Below are 21,480 nucleotides of genomic sequence, written 5' to 3'. Positions count from 1 at the left end.
TGAAATCAGTGCACCTGAATAAACACCAGCATAGTTCACTGCTCCACCCTGGCTCAATGTGCTGCAGAGGGACTGGCTAGAGCACAAGCACAGGCAGCCCTCGTACTATTGCACCTTCGTGCCCCAGACAGCTTGGGTCACTATCTACACGTGTATTGTGGTGGAGTAAATAAATCCATTGTAAAATAGTACTTGTGTCAGGTAGTACTATCCTAAGGTGGAGTTAATTAGTTTACACCAGCCTAATAGTGCTGCATGTGTAGGTGGTGATGCTTTACTGTGCAGGTAATTAGTCAACTCCACAGTAAACTGCACATGTAAATGCCCAATGGGAGCTGGACCTAGCCTAAAATAATCAGGATCATTTGCATGTCAACAATTTATCCCTTTGTACAAAAAAGAAACTGCCACCCTAAACTGTGTTTGTGAGCCCAAAGAAAAGAACAAGTCAGAAGCAATGCTATGTCACATTGAGAAATCACCTGAAAAGTTGGACAGATAATTAAGCAGAGAAAGATACAAACAGCACGAAGACCTTCATTAGTCGCCTAACAAAAATATAATGACTTGGTGGCAAATGAGCCAGAAAACAATGTCAGAAATTAATTCAACTAAATTGAAACATTTGGACTGATTCAGAGATTGCTGGGTGATTTACAATCATTCCTCCCCAATTTACATAGTGCTAATATACACACTCTGAACTCTGGACCCAAAATAAGTAGTCTCTCCTAAAACTTCAGGTATTTGATAGCTAGGAAATCAGGTGAGAGCCTCAATTTACTAAAGCATCTACAAAATATGCTACATAAAATTCACTGACATGCATGGAACCTATTTATTTTATAAGTAAGCTAAACTTGTTGAAAAATAAATGAGGAACATACACGTTGCAATGCCATGCCCCTACATTTGATTATCTTATCATGCTCATGTGTCTGCTCATCCATTTACTAATTCAAAAAATGTAGTAATTTGCAGTTGTTCTCCAAGTTATTTGTTTGAATTAGCATTTTACTACTTTTTTCCCCAAAGGTGCCATTAGCTTGTCAGTAGATAAGAACACTTCTAAAGATCTCTGTAAAAATGCAATTTCTCTCCCCAATAAATTCAACTTAAAACAATTCAATTTGGTGTAGCTGTTATACGTGCATGTATTTGAAATATATAATATGAATTTTATGTTAAAGATGACTGCTATTTTTGTCTTTTTATGCAAATTATTTTTTCTCCTCAGTGAAACATTTTGCCAAAAAAAAAAAGGGTTTCAGCACAAATCAAAGCCAAAACATTTCCAGCAATGTCTCCCTTTCTTTAAGGGGAGAAAGGGAAAGAATATTTAAATGTTGGGAGGTGGGGACTGTTTTGTGTTTTGTAAAAAAAAAAAATTGCAAAAAATATGCCCAAAAAATTGACAAAAAATTACATTTTGTCCTTCTTTCTGTTTGTGGCAAGTACTTACAAGTGTACCTCCAGCTCACATTATATATATATATGCATTATATATTAGGTGCATCTGTATAGAATTAGTTATAAAAACACATACAAATTACACACACATGCAAAATGAAAAAGTAAATTAACATCTCTACTATTTTAGAAGCGACACAGGCAATTTCTACCACGATTATGTGCACTGTAAGATTAAAGAAGATATTCAATCCCTGATTAGAGGTAAACTAAAATCTAAACCCCATGTGGTTATTAAAGATCTCACAACACCTCTGAAGAGCAGAGGTCACATATCTGTTTTCTTGCCCAAATTCTTCATGGGGGATTAGATTTACTGTATGCTATCCAATCTCCTGCTCTGTTAATCAGTATTCTCCACTTCCTGCCTGACATGCTATAGGAGCTGCTGTACATTATTTAAGGAACGCTGTGTTTCACTCCCCCAACATGGAGGAAGCAATACCTATGAAGGATACAGGGGAGAAAAAAACTGGATTCCTGAGACCCAGAGCATCACAAAAACACCCTGGGCCCCCTGCCACACATTACACTTAAATGTCATTAACTAGCTAATCACATCTTAACCTGTAACACAGCTGTACTTAAAGCAATTAATGGCATGGCTCCCAGCTGCAGGAGCACATGGTGTGCCCCCAAACCTGGGAGCCCAGACCAGCTGACAGGAGCTCATGTTGCATCCCTGCCACTGGAAGGCCCTTCAGCTGAGGGGGCTCCCAGATGCAGGAGCCTGCTACTTGTCAGTACAGGGGGAGCCCAGGATCATGATCCTAGGCTCCTCCTGCACTAGCAATAAGGTGTGATGGGATCTAATACTTAATCCCATACATATGTGGCAGGAGTGTTTGGATTGTGCATCAGATCCTATCACACTTTTACCTGCATGTCTGGCAGGGGTCTGAAGTTCAGGCTGCAGTGATCCTTTATTCTTACACCCCCATCTGGGGAGATTTCCAACCCATGCTCACAACGGATCTTTATTCCCAATACAGAAAAAGAAACCGCAAAGGCTGCATGAATTCACTTTCCCATGGGTTTGACTCTTTCCCCATCCACCTCGCTTGGCCACAACACCAGCCGGTATGAGACCTTCACTAAAAAGAATTTTGTGGATACCTGTGCCTCCACATTAGCTTTTACTTGCCTTTGGCTACTTTCATTTGCATAGTTAGAGCTGAACTGGTGTGGATGTGCGTTGTGAAAGAGTAGTAATGATCACCCTGCTGCATATGGCCCTGCTCTCTGCCACCCCTTTGAGCTGACCTCTCTAGAGCATTCACTGAGCATCTCACCTAGCTAAGGGTGAGTGGGGCTTCAGACAGCAGAGACTTCAAATTTCAGTAAATCATGACTATTATGCCCTTCAGTAATAAATACATTATTACCACATCTCTGCCTGAGACTAAGCTTGCCATGATGCCACTTCTATGACATGTGAATTGCTTTAAAACATCATAAATATGTTTGTATCTAAAAAGTCAGCGTGGCCTTGAAATGCTTCTACCCAATTCCAACAAAAATGTTTGTGTAATGTCAACTATGTGAGTTTCTATTTTTATTAATCATTTCCCCTGTATGACGAGGCTAAAAATAAGCTGTGTACATCATTTTAAAAGTTATTGCTTTTATAACCCATATGAAAAGTGCTTAAATATTTTCATTAGCGCTTTTGATGGGTTAGAGAGTGGGTGAAAGAATTCCAGTGATTAAATGAGTATGAAACATGGTAATTATTAGAACAATAGCTTATGCAAATCCCAGAAATAAACTAGTGTTCATGTTGCTCTTGATGAACAGCCAAACAATCCAAGAATATCACCATGAAGCTAATAAAAGAAGCAACTGGAAAAAAAATTGACAAGTTGTATTTTACTGCACACAACACATCAAAAGTTTTTGACAAGCATATTTCTCAGCTGAAGTGTACAGCATGCAGACAGCAGCTTTCGAAAAGAAATTTTAGCAAAGATGACTGTTCCCTCATATAAAATTGCAATGGAACTGCAGACCCAGCATTAACTAGACTTAGCATTATTTCTATTGCATGCATCATTAAATAACATCTAAGTCATCTATACGCCAAGGTGGCAGGAAATAACTTTAAACAAACCCTGTATGCAGCACTTCAGCAATTCCACTTCCTTCATCAAGGCAAGATTATGACTGGAAAGATCACGAGAGCTCTTTTTCCCTAACCTTCACTTCAGCTTTACTATCATGAATATGGCAAAACTGGTTACTCCAACGCTAGCTTGCCTGAAGTACTTTCATGCAACCCATTCTTCCCAGAAATAGCTATCATTAGACATTACTGGGCGCCAGTTCAGAATGTGCTTACATTTGTTGTATGTCAGTATGACTGTATTTGAATGCACCCCTAGGAAAATGCCAGCTCCTAGTTTTCACTCCTTTTTTGACTCCAGAAAAATAATAGAGCAATTCTGTTGAAAAAAAAACCACTCAGATCACAAGAAGTCAGGACATTTTTAATGCTAGGTTCCCATTTGAAATCTCTGGGTTTATCTTGTAAATTATGCTTGCACGCTTAACAGTGCTCATGTTGCATGGCATCAAGCAACACCCTCGAAAGGTGCCACAGCAGCCTGGCTGAGAATCACTGCTCCATTGTGTTCAGCTGAGTTATACTTCGTTTACAGCGGCATGAATTATGGCAACACTGAGCCCTCTGCAAGCTGAAGTAGAGCAAAGTAATGGCAGAGCCCCACCAGGCCCTAGTGATGGCTTAATTATGTGTTAAACTGGCAGATAAAAGGTCCATCAGAAATGCCACCAATTTTTCACGTTTTGGCAAATCACGCCATAGCCTTTGTTACTGAACAGTCTGAACTGCCCTGAACACAGAGAAGAAGCTCAGCCAACCATCTGTGAATTGATAACCATCCATTTGTGTATTGATATAACCCATACACACCTGTGGAACAGTGGGTACCGGAGGAGAAGGCTGCTGGTTTCTTTTCCAGAGATAGTAAGCTGGCACTTTGGAGGCCCTCGTATTTCATAAGCTCTCTTACTGAGATGGCATTTCTAACTGCTGCCCTCATGGGTTCCTCGCAATAGGGCAAAAGCACCCTCACATTCACCAGTACACAACACAAGTCTACAATGATCATTCCCTTCAAATGCTTCCCTCGATGACTTCCTCCCCTCCATCAGACACTTATAGTCTCCCCTCCGTGCAAAAGGTGACACTGAAAGCAAATGACCTGAAATGTGACAAATGAAATAAGAATAAAGCCAATTTTGTTCATGTGCTGAACAATTCAATATAGGTAGAAGACAAGAAACAAGGTAGGGTAAGCTGCTCACCATTCAAGGGAAAATTACTCCTCTGTGCTGAACCCAGGTTGCTAGTTTAGTGGCTGTATAACTTAATATTCCTCAATATAATTTGCATTTTGCATTGTTATTTAACAAATGCCAGTACTCATTCATAATGCTATTCCTGTGGGAGAATCAATTCAGATTCAAAACAATCAGTGACATTACAAAAAGCACTCTCAAGAAACGCAGGACAATTTCCAATGAAATACAAGACAAATATTTTGATGCAAATTGTCACATGGATTCACTAACGGTTTGTTTAAGCTTTTACTGAGCAAAAATAAAATTGTGTCGGTGTGGTTAGTAGAGGTGCACCAATACATCAGTCCAATATTGGATCGGCACCAACATAAAGAAAATTTTCTGTATCAGAAATCAGCACGATGCGGCCCATAATTTGTCCAATAAATGCCTGTGCGTGTGCACAGCTGCAGCACAGCATGTATGCAGTGAGGAGCAGAGCTGGCAGTGTGGAGAGCTGCAAGTAGCCGGTAAGTCTGGTGTGGTGGCAGGGGAGGAGAAGGGGGGAGGAGCGTGGGGGGCAGATCAGGGTGAGAGAGGGTGTGGGGCTGCGGCTGGGGCTGGGGCTGGGGCTGCGGCTGCCCGGCCGGGGAAGGCATGGGATGGAGGCACGGCTTGTCGGGGAGGTTTGGGAAGGGGAGGCATGCACATGGCTCATCCGGTGCTCACCTGGCAACTCCTGCCACTGCTCCCACCACTCATCCGGGAGGTCATAGGAGGGTGTGTGCCCCCAGATCTGAGAGGCAGGGCAGGGCAATGCGGACTGGGTCCGTGCTCTTCTCGCCGGGCAGGTCCAGGGGCACACAGCTTGCCCCCACCATACCCTCTGGGACAAATGATGGGAGCAGTGGTGGGAGCCATCAGACAAGAACCGGATGAGCTGTGCGCAGCGGTGGGAGCTGCCCCCACTTCCCACGCCCCCCTGACAAGCTACCCCACACCTGCTCTGGCTCCAACCCCGGCCGCAGCCCACAGCTGCAGCCCGCCCCACACCGCACAGATCTGGGGGGCACATACCTCCCCCACCCCACAAATGACACACTTGCGACTCTGTCCCACACCCCTCCCTGCCCTGGCTGGTCAGCTCCTGCCCCTGACCTAGCCCCATTCCCTCCCTCACCGCAGGGTTCTTGATCCACACCCCCGCACACCCATTCCTGAAGAGCTGTATATTGGAAATCGGATCAGTATCAGCCGATATGCCTCCTTAAAAATTAGCTATCGATATCAGCCTCAAAAATCTCAGTGTACCCCTAGCTGTTAGTAGTCAATGAGTAAGGAAATGCAATTAGTAATGTCTTAAAGCACAGTTTATGCAAAATCCAAAAATAAAATGGAATATTAACGTCACTTTTGACAAACTTCCAAAAACTCAAGACTATCACCATGACACTAAGAGTCTTTGGTTAAATATGATATTGTTTACTAAACCAACTAAATAGTTGGAAAAAGTGTTCTTTGCAAACTTTCAGGTATGCCTGAAGAAAGGTGCTTGTTCTCAAAAGCTTGCAAAGAACATTTTTTTCCAACTACAGGCAACCCTACTTAGCGCTTTTAATTGGTTTCTGAAAAACTGAGCGCAAAATGAAACAGCGTTAAGTAAAACCAAATGTTTTTGATGAACCAAGATGGTGAAACAAGTGCTCCCTGCTGCCAGCTGTACGATGCCTGTGAATGGTATAACCAAACTCACTGTGTGATAAGTGGAATCAGCTATCAATGTAAAACAAGTGTTATAGCAAAATAGTGCTAAGCAAAACAGCGTTAAGCAGGGGTTGCCTGTATTTAGTTGGGCTAATAAAAGATATCAAATTTACCCACAGGATCTTGTCTGACCATAACACTAATGCCTTCCAAATGGTTCCTAAGTGGTTTTACTCAACTTCCTTCACATTGCCTGGGTGACTTTAAAACTCTCATGTAGTAACAACTGGCTCAACAGAAATAAACTGCTAGATGTTTAAACAATGCTTAAAAATGAAGATTTTGCTTCAAGGCAAATAGCTTGTTTTAGAGAACATAACTCTATTACCCAGCTATAAAACAGCAGACATGCACTGCTGTCTGCTCGCCTGGTTGGCTGGCCTTGTCTAGAAAGAGAAGATTGCATACGAGTAACACCTTAAATTGTTTCAGAAAGAGAAAAAGCTAACCACCAGTCTTCCTGCTTGAGATCCTCCAACAGAGAGTCCTCTAAAATATTATTTGCCACTATTACTGTTATTTCTGAGAACTTTACAATCACTTCACATAGTTAGTTGTCATCACAGCACAACACAACTTTAAGTACTAATATCCCCATTCCATAGATATGGAACAGAGTGAAAGAGAAAACCAAATGACCACTCATACTTGCACAGGAAGTCTGAACGCAAGCCTTCAACTTCCTAGATTACCATCCAAACTAGCAATACTCTAGGTCAGGCCTTCTAAGTAGCTGGAGGCTGAACGCCCCACAGGCCACACCAGCAGGAGCTGCACACCTGCCGGCCGCACCGGGATAAGCCACAGACCCCTGGGTGAGACAGCCCCTACTCCTGCTGCACTGTGTAGCTGCCCTCTGCTACAGCGTGTGCCTACAACCCCCTGCAACTATGCACCTGAGCCCTTCCCCACCTCCGTGCTGCATCCAGCTATTCCCAAGCTAATAAATGGTCCTGTGGTGACCCCCTGTTGCAAATCAGGATGAGCTGTTCGCAGGATCCCTGCAGATAAAGAAAGCTAAGTTCTCCACTGATTTAGGTTATAGACAAACAAAGAAATTACCGCATGTTAAAAAAGGGTGCCTGAGGGAAATGGCCATGCATTTGGGTGTCTGCTCTTACCCTGCAGTAAGCAAACACTAAACTATAATAGTTTACCATTTAATGAAACCCAAGGAAGTTGCCATGATTTAGCTTGTATTTAATGTGAGGTAAGAACAGGACAGTAACTGCAGAGCAACTGATAAATGGCAAGTTCCCACCCATTTCAACTTGTAATTGGTTTTTTTTTCTCTCTACCCTTGCTTGCTTTTTGTTTAAAAATTGTTTTCTTTCATTATCCCAGAGCACAAAGCACTGGCAAATGTCACAGCCTGCGATGAAGGCAAGGTTTGGAATCTGAGTTCGGGTAAGATTAGATGCTTATAGGAAACACTTGTTCCCACTGAGTCTGATGAATGTGTTTGGCAAAAACGGTCTTTCCAGATTAGCTCATTTACACCCAGAAAATGGAAGACGGAAATGCAGTTCCCAGAACATTTGCTTACCTCAGTAAAGGTTTAGTCTGGTTTTTTTTCCAAAAAGGGAAGCTTCACAAGCAGAGCACTACGTAATCCCATCCACAGATATCCGCAGTCCTTTGGAAGTTACTTTAACGGGAGCCACGTCATTTTAAAACACACGTGACATATAGTCATATATGTTACATAATGCAGGCCCCATTCTGATCTCAGTTACCTTGGTCTAAATCTAGAATAGCTCCACAAAAATCAAATGCTCTGGACTTGCACTGGCATGATGGGATCAGAATACAGCCTTGATAAGACTGAGAAGGAAGAGAAGAGGGCAAATGCCAGAGACATACAGTACACAGTAAAATCCCTGTTATCCGGCATGAGTGGGGAATGCCAGGTGCCAGTTTTGTAAAAATTCTGGTTACTTGAGGTAGATAACGTAGAGCAGGGGAGCAACGGCACACAAAGCGGTGACAGCACGGAGTGGTGGGTGACAGCAGCGGCCAAGGCGTGCAAGTTTCCCCACCACTTCCTCAACCCCTGCATCCGGCTGCCCGGGCCGAAATTCTGGTTAATAGAGTATTCCAGCTTCTACAATGCCAGATAACAGGGATTGTGCTGTATTTTGTTTCCTTCTCCAGGTAGAAGAGTGATTCTCTGAACTCTGCTAAGTTCCTGTGGTTTATTATCTGGGTCACTGAACTGTGGATAGTCCAAAGAAACTGGGACGTGAGAAAAGCATTAGAGAAAACTTTGCTAAACTCTCAACTGGGGGGAAAAGGTTCATTAAATGTTAAGCTGAGCATTAAATGAGGCAGCAAACAGCGTATCTAAAGTGGGCTATAATGGCAAGTGGACTCAGAGATTAAAACCTTAAGCATTGCTGTGTAGGGGCAGATCCAGGGGGGTACAATGGTGCAGTTGTATTCTCTTTCGGACCATAATGTGGAAAGAGCAGCTGGAGACATTTTAAAGTCTCTGAGGCAAGTTAAGAATCCCACCCCCAATCCCTATAACCACTCTCAGCACCCCTCCCTTCTCCTCCATGATTAAGGGTGCCTCTTCTATCCTCCCAATCACCCCCTCTCCCATGTCCCACCGCCGCTGCCCCCAGCTGACTCAGGGGCAGGGGGCATTCCAGAAATGCTCCTGCCTTGCTTCAGCTAGACTGGGCAGGAAACCAAGCTAAGCCAGGGACAGCAGTAGTGGTGGTGGTGACAGACAGATTTTTCCTCCCTGGCCAGTCCCCCGGGGTGTCCCTGCCAGCCCCAGGGTAGGCACAGGAAAGGGGAACCCTCTCACTGCCACAGCTGTCCCCAGCCAAGCCCAGCTCACTATGTAGTCACTCCCTGCAGCAGCAGGAGCAGCTATAGTGGGGCAGGAGAGGGGATAGGAGGGGAGGTACCACTGAGCATGGAGGGGAAGGAAGGGGGAGTTAAGAACAGGGGACGAATTCTTACCCGATTCGAAGACTAAAAAAGCCCCTGGCTGATGCTTCTGCAGCTTATGTTGCTCCGGTTGCGGGGAGGGAAAAGCTAGAAGTAGGGTTGTGGCCACCTCTGCACAGCCAGTAGCTACTCCCACACCTGCACCCTGCCCCCTTTAAATCCTGCATCTGCCTGTGTTACTGTGACGTGACAATACAACAAGAAAAATTTAAACAAAATAAAATTTAAAAACTCTTTTAACCAATAGTATCAAGTTTTGCTAAATTTTACATTTACTCTATAAAGCAAACTGGAATCCCTTGGTTACAAGGCAATTACATAACAAAAAACAGTGCATTAACAAAAATTAAGCTTTAAGATGCCTGATTCCCTCTAGTACTTGGGAAAAACAGACTTCCACTGAGTTGCACCTGGGTAGGAAAGAGAATTTAGCTTCAAACAACAGCATTTTTATCATGATAAAACAGCAGTAGATGAGAACTCAAGCCACTGCAACATCCAGAACATACTCCAAAGTGAAAAATAAAGAAGACATCAACGTAACATCTAGTAAAAGTACTATTCCCCATAGCAAGAGTATAGCTAAAGGATGAGATGGTATTTTCCTTTTCACTCACATTTTCAGTACTTCAGTTCTTTCCCAGAGAATTGTTTTTGGGGAATACAGTGCAGCACAGTGTCAAATTCAGAAGCTCATTTTATGTCTACTTCACTATTTCAGAATTATCTGAAAGTGGACACACAAAAAACTGGTATTTTCACTATTTAAAACACTATTCTCAGGGGTTTTCCTCCACTTGAATCACTTAGAACTTAGGTTATATTAACTTAAGTTGAATGTGGTTGTAGACAATTAGCTTTCTGAAGCCATCTTCTTGAGAAAGCATTAAAAAGTACTGTAAAAGGCAGGGGTTCTCAACTTTTTTGGATCATTGTAAGCCCAGGTAGCCAGAGGCGGGGCAGTGTACCCCTGGATGCCAAGCAGGGAGAGGCAGGCGGTGGCACCCAGCCACGTACTGAGGTGGCAGCAGCCGCCACATGCGAGCTTCCCCTGTTCCCCACATCCAGTTAGGTGGGCAGTGCCTGCGCAGCATGTACGGTGGCACTCCATCCCCATCTGCCTGCGCATACCCCCTAGGGTCTTGTCAAGTACCCTCGTCAAGTACACGTACCCCCAACTGACAACCCCTGGTATAAGGTATCTGCTAGACCAGCGGCCAGCACCCTTTAACAAGTGGCGAGCTGAAGCAACCCAGCTCCTGTTCAGGGTGGGCCGGGTGGCTTTGGTGGGAGTGAAAGGCTTTGCATATGCCTACAGTGGGACCAGGCAGCAAAGAGCTGTGCCCCTGCTGCCACTTCCTCCAGCTCCCCGACTGCAGCATAGGCACAGCATTCAGGCAGCGGAGAACTGTACCAGAGCCAGGTAGCTGGAAGCCGTGTCCTAGCCGCAGTCCTGTCTTACCACTCCTTCCCCTCCTAGCTTCCCAGATACAGCACACCGCCCTGCCAGGTGGAAATTGTGCCCACACAACAGTGATGGAGCAGGAGATGGTAGCAGCATGGGCACAGCTTTCAGTTGCTCAGCCCTAGTGTAGCTACCAGCTGCCTGGCACTGGCACTGGCACTGGCACAGGCACAGGTACAAGCACAGGTACAAGCAAAGCCTCCCCAGGTCAGATCCAGTGGCTCTGTGGGCCATATGTTGCCAACCTCTGTGCTACACAAAGAATGAGTCAGAAACAAATAACCTTGAAGCAAAGCATAACTCCACTGTAAGTGTCCAGAGCAAGGAGAAAATACTGAGATTCTTATCAGAGTAATGCTCTTAAATCAGACCCAGGGACTGCATGCTTCATAGCAGCCTATGACTTCTGCTGACAATTCAACATCCACAGATGCATCATTCTAGTGGAAGTGTCCTAGACAAGACTTTTTGGCGCTCTAGTTTTATGTCACCAGCTTCAGCTCAGGGTTTTAACTGTCAGTTCAACTTGAAATGGAGCGTGGGCCCACGCAAGGCTGCACTGATGGAAGGCAAGTCTTACCAATAAAACTTCAAAGTATATGCAGACCAGGCTTCCCTTCTATTACATTCCCATCTGTCTCAACACTTCAGTCTTCAATGTATTCTCCTCGCCTGGGGAGGTAAGGAAGTGCCATTACCCCCCTTTTAAGGGAGGGGGAACTTAGGCACAGTGAGACTAAGGAACATTTTTAACAGCAGTTCGGCATCTAAAATATCTTTTTAAAACTGATAGTTAGCAATTTGTCCAAGAAGCATGGGACAGAGCAGTGACTTGAGCCCTACCCAACGGACCATTATTGTTCTCCAGATACCCTCCCTTCAAAGAGTCTTGAAAAGAAGGAATGCTTTACTCTCTCTCCCTTCTTCACCATGCAAGAGCATCTAATAGGAAACTGGCATAAAATGATATGAAGAGTTGAACGTTACTTCAAGTTTCCATGATGAGTTTCTAGGGAATTCTATTGGAATATATATATTTTGAAGAGAACAGTGAAAATATTACCCCAAACTCATAGTTTTGCAGTCTGGTGTATCCTTTTACACTGGTTTCTGTTCTTGAGATGTTCTATCTCAGTGAGCTTCTCATTAGGATTTGGTCTTTATTGGGACAGCATTGTGGCCAGATTTTTTTGACTTATGCAACATGTCTACACGTGCAATTAACACACAGAAAGCTTACTGTATAATACAATACTGTGCAGTAAGCTTTCCCTGAGAGCACATCTACACATGAGCCTGTCAGGAGCAAATCTGTTCCCAATGGGAACAGTTCAGGGCAAGGCTACTCCTATGCTGCTTTGCTCCCATATGGCAGTGAGGGGGAGCGCCAGGCTCCCCCCAGATGCCAGCATCAGGCAGGCAAGGGGCACCAGGGTCAAGAGAGAGCTGTCCTACCTCCGGGGCAGCTGCCTTGCACACCTCACCCCTGCCCCAGGCAGCTTCCTGCTACCCAATCCCTGCTCCAAAATTGGAGCCAGGGCTCAGACGTTGTCTTCTGCCCTGGGTGGCTGCCTCAGAGCTCTGATCTTAGAGCTGGCCCTGGCAGCAGGCAGCTGCCCGGGACAGGGGACAATGTCCTAGTCCCAGCTCCGATCTTGGAGCTGGAGCCCAGCAAGCTGCCTGCTGCCAGGGTGGACCACACTTGTGAGAGCCCTGCAGGGGAAGTGATGTTGAGGGGTAACCAACACGGGTTCATGCCAGGTCGATCCTGCCTGACTAACCTGGTCTCTTTCTATGACCAGGTAACAAAAAGCTTAGATGGGAAGGAGGAAGTCAATGTCATCTTCTTGGACTTCCAGAAGGCCTCCGACACAGTGCCCATCCAATTCTGGTGGGCAAGCTGAGGGACTGCAGCACTGACGAGTGCACAGTCACATGGGTGGCAAACTGGCTCCAGGGGCGCACCCAGAGGGTGGTGGTGGATGGGTCGATGTCGACCTGGGAGGGTGTGGGCAGTGGGTTCCCCCAGGGCTCGGTCCTTGGGCCGGTGCTGTTCAACATCTTCATTAGCGACCTGGACGAGGGTGTGGAGAGCACCCTGTTCAAGTTCGCTGATGACACCAAGCTGTGGAGTAAAGTGAATACACCGGCAAGCAGGGACTGCATCCAGGCAGACCTGGATAGGTTGGAGAAGTGGGCGGATCTGAACAGGATGCGGTTCAACAAGGACAAGTGCAGGGTGCTGCACCTGGGGAGAGGGAACCAGCATTATGGTTACAGGTTAAGGGCTGATCCTCTCAGCAGCACAGAGGCAGAGAGGGATCTTGGAGTCAGGACTGACTCCAGGATGAATATGAGTCGCCAATCGACAAAGCAATAGGCAGAGCCAACCGCACCCTGTCCTGCATCAACAGGGGCATCACTCACAGGTCCAGAGAGGTCTTGTTCTCCCTCTATGCGGCGCTGGTCAGGCCACAGCTGGAGTCCTGTGTCCAGTTCTGGGCACTGCATAATTCATAGTTCATAGTTTCTAGGGTCGGAAGGGACCTGAGCAGATCATCTAGTCCGACCCCCTGCCATGGCAGGAAAGAGTACTGGGGTCAAATGACCCCAGCAAGGTGTTCATCTAACCTCCTCTTGAAGTCCCCCAGGGTAGGAACCAGCACCACTTCTCTTGAAAGCTGGTTCCAGACCCTAGCCGCCCTGACTGTGAAGTAGCGCCTCCTGATATCTAACCTAAACCTACCCTCTGCCAGCTTGTGACCGTTATTCCTGGTCACTCCTGGCGGTGCTCGGGGGAACAGGGACTTCCCCAGTGCCTGCTGATTCCCCCTGACTAGTTTATAACAGGCCACAAGATCCACCCTCAGTCTTCTCTTTTGAAGGCTGAACAGGTTCAGGTCCCGTAGCCTCTCCTCATAGGGCCTGCCCTGCTGTCCCCTGATCATATGAGTGGCCCGCCTCTGGACCCTCTCCATGCTGTCCACATCCCTCTTGAAGTGCGGTGCCCAGAACTGGACGCAGTACTCCAGCTGCGGCCTCACCAGTGCCGCATAGAGGGGGAGGATCACCTCCTTGGACCTGCTCGAGATGCATCTGTGGATGCATGACAAGGTGCGGTTGGTCTTCCTGACTGCGTCCCCACACTGCCGGCCCATGTTCATCTTGGAGTCAATGATGACCCCCAGATCCCTCTCCGCCTCCGTGCTGACAAGAGGGGAGTTCCCCAACCTGTAGGTATGGTGCCGGTTGTTCCTCCCGAGGTGCAGCACCTTGCATTTGTCTGTGTTGAAACCACTGCACTTCAAGGAGGACGTGGGGAACCTGGAGAGGGTCCAGAGGAGGCCACTCATATGGTTGGGGGCCTCCATGGCCAGCCCTATGAGGAGAGACTGAGGGACCTGAGTCTCTTCAGTCTCCACAAGAGGAGACTGAGGGGGGATCTTGTGGCTGCCTGCAACCTTATCAGGGGCCAGCAGCAGGGACTCGGGGAAAGTCTGTTCACCAGGGCCCCCCTTGGAGTCACCAGGAACAATGGCCGCAAGCTGAGGGAGGATAGGTTTAGGTTAGGTATTAGGAAGAACTACTTCACGGTAAGGGTGGCCAGAGCCTGGAACAGGCTCCCCAGAGAGGTGGTGCTCTCACCTTCCCTGGAGATCTTCAAGAGGAGACTGGATAGGCACCTGGCTGGGGTCTTATGCCCCCTGCCACCCCCAGTGCTCCTTCCTGCCCATGGCAGGGGGTCGGACTCGATGATCTGTCTAGGTCCCTTCCCACTCATTGATTCTGTGATTCTAGATAGACAGAGAGATACACATACGCTTGCCTATCTCTGAGCCTGATGTGACAAGATGTGCTCAGCCTGAATCTACCTCTTTTTTAGACCTGCAGAAGAACACCTGATGCCCAAAAGCTTGTCCAACAGGTCTCCCAACAAATACAGTCGGTTCAATAAAAGATATCAGAGAAAATCATTGCCTCCCATATTTCCTGGATAATCACAACAACAACAACACTCCAAACCTACAATGTCAACGCAAGTGAAGCAATTGTGTTAGGTCAACTCACTTCCAACTCAGTTCAAAAAAATATTATGGGACTAACAAGCTAGGCAAAAGGTATTAAAACAGATAAATGAATAAGGGAGAAACACTGGGTCCATGCCACACACATCACCACTGAACATCTGCAAAGGGTTGGGTTTCACAGTAGTGTCTGGGGCTTTAGCCTATGCATACTTTTTTTATTCCTGATTCAGTGAGTAGTTGCTAACTAGTATTCCTGACACACTTCATCCAGCCTCTTTCCTCAAATTTAACAAAACAACTTTGAGTAATTCCTAACATTTTATTCTTTTAAACATTCCCTCCAGACCAGGGGTTGGCAACCTACCACCCAAAAGCTGGATCTGGCCTACAGCTGTGGGGTTTCGGTAGCATGAGGTGCCTTCTGTGGGTACTCTCTCTACCTCACCATGAGAAATAGCGCCAGTTGCAAACACTTTCCCCATACTGCCAGGAAGACAAGCAGGGCCGGCAACAGAAGTCAGATCCCAGCATTCGTGCCCCCACCCACCTCTGGCCTGGGGTGGGTCATTCCAGCCCACAGCTGTAAAAGGTTGCCTACCCCCTGCTGTAGACCAATGGCTCTCAACCTTTTGGACTCTAGGCACTCTTTTTTGGACTCAAGGCACCGCTCAGAAAATGCCAGGTCGTACCTTTTATTTTTTGACTATAGAGAAATACTAGAGCAATTCTTCTGTTGCAAAGACCTCAGAAACAGGCCAGATTGTTTTCGACACTATGGATTTCTGTTTGAAATGTCTGGATTAATCTTGTGAATCATGTGTAGGTATTTGCATACCTAACAGTGTTAATATTATGCAGCACCCTTAAAAGCATTACCACAATGCCCCAGAGGGCCATGGCATCTGGCTGAGAATCACTGCTGTAGGGTTAACAATTCAGAATAACTGCAACTAGTTAGGAAGTTTGTGAAGTGCACTACAGCTATATATCTTATAGGTTTTGTTAGTGGTCATTGCCAGGGCAAAGTGGTGAAGTTTGCAATCAGCTGGCCGTTGCCATGACTGCCACTCTTTTTATCTTAACTAAATTCTAAAAAGCCTGCCAGAAATTAAAGCAGAAATTATAAGGCCTGCAATGAATTAACCCAGTTCACAAGAACCAGGAAAGGAAGAATAAGTGAGACTGCTAATAAAATAACTCCCTCAAGAAGCATACATCATGAGAACCAGCATAAAAGAGCTCACTGAAACAGACCCACAAACTTGGCTACAGTTATGATGACCGAAAATGAGAGGCTCACTGAACTGATGCTCATGTTTATAAGCCAGATTCTGCCAGCATCCCTACAGCTGGGAATCAGGGGTGGTTTTCCCAGACGCTTGCCTAGCTCTTAACTTTTATTCATGCAACAGAGATAGCGCTTCTCATTCTCAACCCTAGCAAGTTTTGACTTTCAACCGAATGTCTACAACATGCCAATAGCTTCTATCCTGATCCCCACTTTTGAGGGAAACTAAACACCTGATTTTTCCCTTATTAGTAAAAATATGCTCTAATCCCCCACCTCAGACCAGCACTCCCATTTTCCAGACAAAAAACAGCATCTGGGTCACTCACCCCTAGCATCCGATGCAAGTAGTAATACTGTGGCCCATGGTAATACAGCAAGAAGGTTCTCAAGAAGAGCCACGTGTTGAGGGCAAACCAGGCAAGCTGAAACCGGCAAGATAAGAAGAAAGGAGATAAGGTAAGTGAAAGCCATATTGTTGACGGTCGTCTTATGGAGAGCTGAGATTCTGAATTGTACAGGATGATTTGGATAGAGCTGATCCTGCCTCAGGCAGGAGGTTGAACTCAGTGATACGTAGAGGTGGCCTGACTGGGTGAAGACCTTTGGAAGCGAGCCTCTCCACGGCTAAAGTGATACAGCCCAATACAGTGTGATAGAGGCTAGTGTGATATATAGATCCATCTATATGGTGTGGGAGAGGCTAATGCAAGCACAGTGTGGTGGAGGCTGGCGCAATACAGCCTCAGGTGTGATGAAGGCTAACGTGATACAACCTGCTGCGCTTTGAGAGAGCTTAGTGTCATGCAGCTCGATAGGGCGTGGGAGAAGCTAGCATGAGGCAGCGCCACATAGTGTGACAGTGACTAGTGAAATACAGCCCGATATGGTGCAAAAGAGGCTAGTGCAATACAGCCTGATACAGTGCGATAACGTGATACATCCCCTTACGGTGTAAGAGTTTAGTGTGATGCAGCTTGATATGCTGTGGGAAAGGCTAGTGTGATGCAGCCCCATCCAGCGCGACAGCAGCTAGTGCAATACAGCCCGATATGGTAAAAAAGAGACTGGTGTGATACAGCCTGATACGGTGTGATAACATGATACATCCCCTTACAGTGTAAGAGAGCTTAGTGCCATGCGGCTTGTTATGCTGTGGAAGAGGCTAGCGCCATGCAGCCCTATCCAGCGTGACAGCAGCTAGTGCAATGCACCCTGATATGGCGCAAAAGACGCTAGTGCAATACAGCCTGATATGGTGTGATAACATGATACATCCTCCTTATGGCGTAACAGTGCTTAGTGCCATGCAGCCCGATATGCTGCGAGTGGGGCTAGCGCGATGCAGCCCCATCCAGCGTGACAGCGGCTAGCGCAATACAGCCCAATACGGTGCAGAAAAGACTAGTGCGATACAGCCTGACATGGTGTGATGACACGATACATCCCCTTAGGTATAAGAGAGCTTAGCGCCATGCAGCCCGATATGCTGTGACAGAAGCCAGCGCCACGCAGCCCCAACCAGCGTGACAGCAGCTAGTGCAATGCAGCCCGATACAGAACAAAAGAGACTAGTGCGAGACAGCCCGATGGAGTTTAGTGCGGTTCAGCCCCACCAGAGAGGGGCTAGCAGCCTGATCCAGTGCAATACAGTGCCATACAGCCAGCAGGGCGGCTGGTGCGCTTCAGACTAGTGCGAAACAGCCTGACTGCGCGGTGCAGCGCGAGCGATACACCTGCCCCCCCCCGGCGCCCCCGCCCCGCGGGCCCGGGCAGGGCAGGGCAGGGTCCCGCCGCCCCGCGCCCTACCAGCAAGACGTGCTTGGCCCCCTCGTTGTGCAGCCAGCTCCGGCCCGGCGGGGCCATGGCGGGCGCGGGCTCCTCTCGCAGCCGGCGCCGCCGCTTTGTCTCGGGCAGCGGCTCCGGCCCGGCCCCGCGCGGGCGGCGGCGGGCGGGGCCGGCCGCGCGGGACCCCGGGGGCGGGCGGCGCCGGCAGGGGAAGCCGGGCAACGTGCGTGTGCGCGCGCGTGTGCGCAGGATGGGTGTACCCGCGCGCGCGCGCTCCTGCGGACGGGCGGCGCACCCCGCCGTATGCACACGCGCGCGCCCGTGGGTCGATGCCGGGGATGAGTGGTACACACGAGTGTGCGTACACCCACCCATACACACACGATGGTGGAGATGGATGCCCTCATCCCCACGCGCGATCCCAGGGATGGGGGGCGCACACGGGTGTACATACCTTCCCCACACACGCACAATCCCGGGGATGGGTGGCACACAGCGGGGTATACAGGCACACACATGGGTTGATCCTGGGGATGGGTGGCACACAGCAGGGTATACAGGCACACACATGGGTTGATCCTGGGGATGGGTGGCACGCGTGAGTGTACATACACCCCCCCACACACACACATACACGCACACAATCCTGGGGATGGGTGGCATACATTACTGTATACACACACATGCACACGTGGGTTGATCCTGGGGATGGGTGGCACGCGTGAGTGTACATACACCCCCCACACACACACATACACACACGATCCTGGGGATGGGTGGCACGCAGCAGTGTATACAGGCGCACACATGGGTTGATCCTGGGGATGGGTGGCACGCGTGAGTGTACATACACCCCCCCACACACACACATACACACACACAATCCTGGGGATGGGTGGCATACATTACTGTATACACACACATGCACACGTGGGTTGATCCTGGGGATGAGTGGTACACACAAGCTTACATACCCCCCCACACACAATCCTGAGAATGGGTGCGCCACGCCAGTGTATACACATACGCGCGATCCCAGGGATGGGTGGTACACACGGCTGTACATACATTCCCCACCCACACACAATCCTGGGGGTGGGTGGCACACATTGATGTATACGCACACGCACGATCCTGGGGATGAGTGGTACACACAAGTGTACATACACCTTCCCCCCCACACACACAATCCTGGGGATGGGTGGTACACAAGCATGCACACACTCTCTAACTAGACAGCAGGTGCAGGTGATATGCACACACACATACACACTATAGCAATGCAGGGTGTGGGTGGTGGACACACCTGTGATACATGGTGTGGGTTGCATGCACATACACTAATGTGATACAGAGTGTGTGCACACCCACCCACATGCACACACTAATGCAATGCAGTGTAGGTGGCTCACACACTACTGTACTACAAGTTGTGGGTGACATGCACACACACACTGAAGGGATATAGGGTGTGGGTCGGCACACATTAACATGATACAGGCTGTGGGTGGGTATGCATACACACACACACATGCGATGCAGGGTGTGGGTGGTGCACATACACAGTGCGGGCTGGTACACGTGCACACTGATGTGATGCAGGGTGTGGGTGAGGCACACACCAGTGTGATACAGAGTGTGGGTTGGCACTCATACACACTAACGTGATACAGGGTGTGGGTTGGCACAGTCATGCAATTTAAGGTGTGGGTGGCACATGCACACCCTACTGTGATACAGGGTGTGGGTGGCACACACATACACCAATTTGCCAGCAGGGGTGGGTGGTGCGTACACACACTGAAGGGACACAGGGCATGGGTGGCAGACACTGATGCGATGCAGGGTGTGGGTGGCACTTCCATGCTGTGCAGGAACCAACAAGAAAGTGCTTGGCAGACCGATCCTCTCTTTCAACATTCAAGATTTTCAGGTCTGGCCCTTGGAAGTTACCAAAGGACAGATGTAGGGGCACCGCTTCCCTTCTGCTTCCAGCCCTGGCAGGCAGGGCACCTGTGGGAGGAAAATACAGCAATCATGCCACATCCACAGTGTGCAATCATGTCACTGAAAACCGTACCACAGAGCCTACCCACAAGGGCTAAGGTAAAGCTGGGTGAGCAGCTGTAAACCCAGAATCCCCAGACTTTCACATTCTTGACTTTGCCGCCTGAACATGCTCTGCTGCATAAGCATGTCCTAGGTTAAGTGTTTAATGGGGTAGGGAAGCCCATCTCACCCCTGTCCAGAAAAGCTCTTTTGGCACCTTGGTGATGTTCCCATTACAATAAATGCTGAGGCAGCTGCTGCTATTTTGGCTGTGGTGTTAGCCCAGCCTCAGAACGGTGAGTGATTCTGGCAGCTGCTTAACACAAAAATTAAGGTCCCGGAGCAGCAGAGCAAAGAAAAAGAAAGCTGTTCTCTGTCATGGAGTAATGCTATTTGGTAGCTTTACTGGAAGCAAGTGAAAAACTATGCCTTGAATTTGAAGCAATTAGAACGATTGTTTGATGCAAAAGTAGCAATGATCTCAGGGGAAAAAAGGTCCACGAATTAATACACTTCAGAAAACTTGTTCTCTCTTTCTGCCTCCCTATGCACCATCTCAGTTGGAAAACTGAGGCATAGAAAAATAAAATTTTGCAACAATTGATAAAGCCGCTCTAGACAGTTACTTCAGACCCGTTGTCTGGAGATGCTTCTGAGGCTTGAAAGATGTACAGTGCCTCGCACAAAGCAGCTTTTGCTTGGTTCAGGCCTCTGATCACAACCAGCTTTAAGGGGAAAAAAATGTAGACACGCTGGAAAGGATCCAGTGGAAAATGACAAAAAATGATTAGGGGAAAACATGACTTACGAGGAAAGGCTGAAAGAGCTAGACCTCCAGGGAATGAGATTCTGTAACTTCTCTAGGTAGCTGTTCCAATGCTTGACCACCCTCATAGGCAGTTCCTCCACATATCCAAACGGCATTTCCTCTGCTGTAATCTGAGCCCATTGTTCTTAGTCCTGTCCCCTACCGCCACAGAGAAACACTCTGCTTCCATCTTCTCTGTAACTGCCCTTTAAGCATTAGAAGACTGTTATTAAATCCCCCTTTAGTCTTCTCTTTCCCAGAGTAAATCAGCCTAATTCTCAGAGGGGCTGGAAGGGATCTCAAGAGATCATTTAGCTTGGCCTTTGTCAACCTGTGGGTCACGACCCAAAAGTGGGTCACGAGATTATATGAAGGGGTAGCAATAAACTTTAAAAACAGATCAACAAACTTCATAAACCGATTCTCCTTTAAAAGAGAAAGACGTGGGAAACCGTGCCTTTGCCCATGCAGGCTGGCAGAGTGCCAGCCAGCGAGGGGCTGCTTGGAGCCCCCCCGCTGCACACACATCCCCCTTCCCGACATCCTGGGGGGCTGG

At 47.7% G+C, this 21,480-nt stretch overlaps 1 protein-coding gene across 3 annotated transcripts in view; it reads right to left on the bottom strand.

The window, feature by feature from the left end:
* The window catches only part of NOX4 (NADPH oxidase 4), a 195,478-nt gene extending 177,161 nt beyond the window's left edge, over positions 1-18,317 (bottom strand). For 2 of the 3 annotated variants that reach the window (XM_090030598.1, XM_090030599.1), the window contains exons 1-2: positions 18,089-18,282; positions 16,609-16,704 (exon numbers count right to left, since the gene is read on the bottom strand). In XM_090030598.1, coding sequence (XP_089886724.1) covers positions 16,609-16,704; positions 18,089-18,145 — 153 coding nt within the window. In that variant the 5' untranslated portion in view covers positions 18,146-18,282. Of the gene's footprint in view, positions 1-16,608; positions 16,705-18,088 lie in introns of all 3 variants that reach the window. The other variant, XM_090030601.1, reaches the window with a different exon arrangement.
* Between the last annotated feature and the right edge of the window lie 3,163 nt (positions 18,318-21,480).

The sequence above is a fragment of the Crocodylus siamensis genome, chromosome 1, assembly GCF_052110815.1.
Source record: "Crocodylus siamensis isolate JL-2025a chromosome 1, ASM5211081v1, whole genome shotgun sequence".
Lineage (NCBI taxonomy): Eukaryota > Metazoa > Chordata > Crocodylia > Crocodylidae > Crocodylus > Crocodylus siamensis.
Note: the sequence above shows the minus strand (reverse complement) of the source record. Positions and strands in the feature narration are given on the sequence as shown.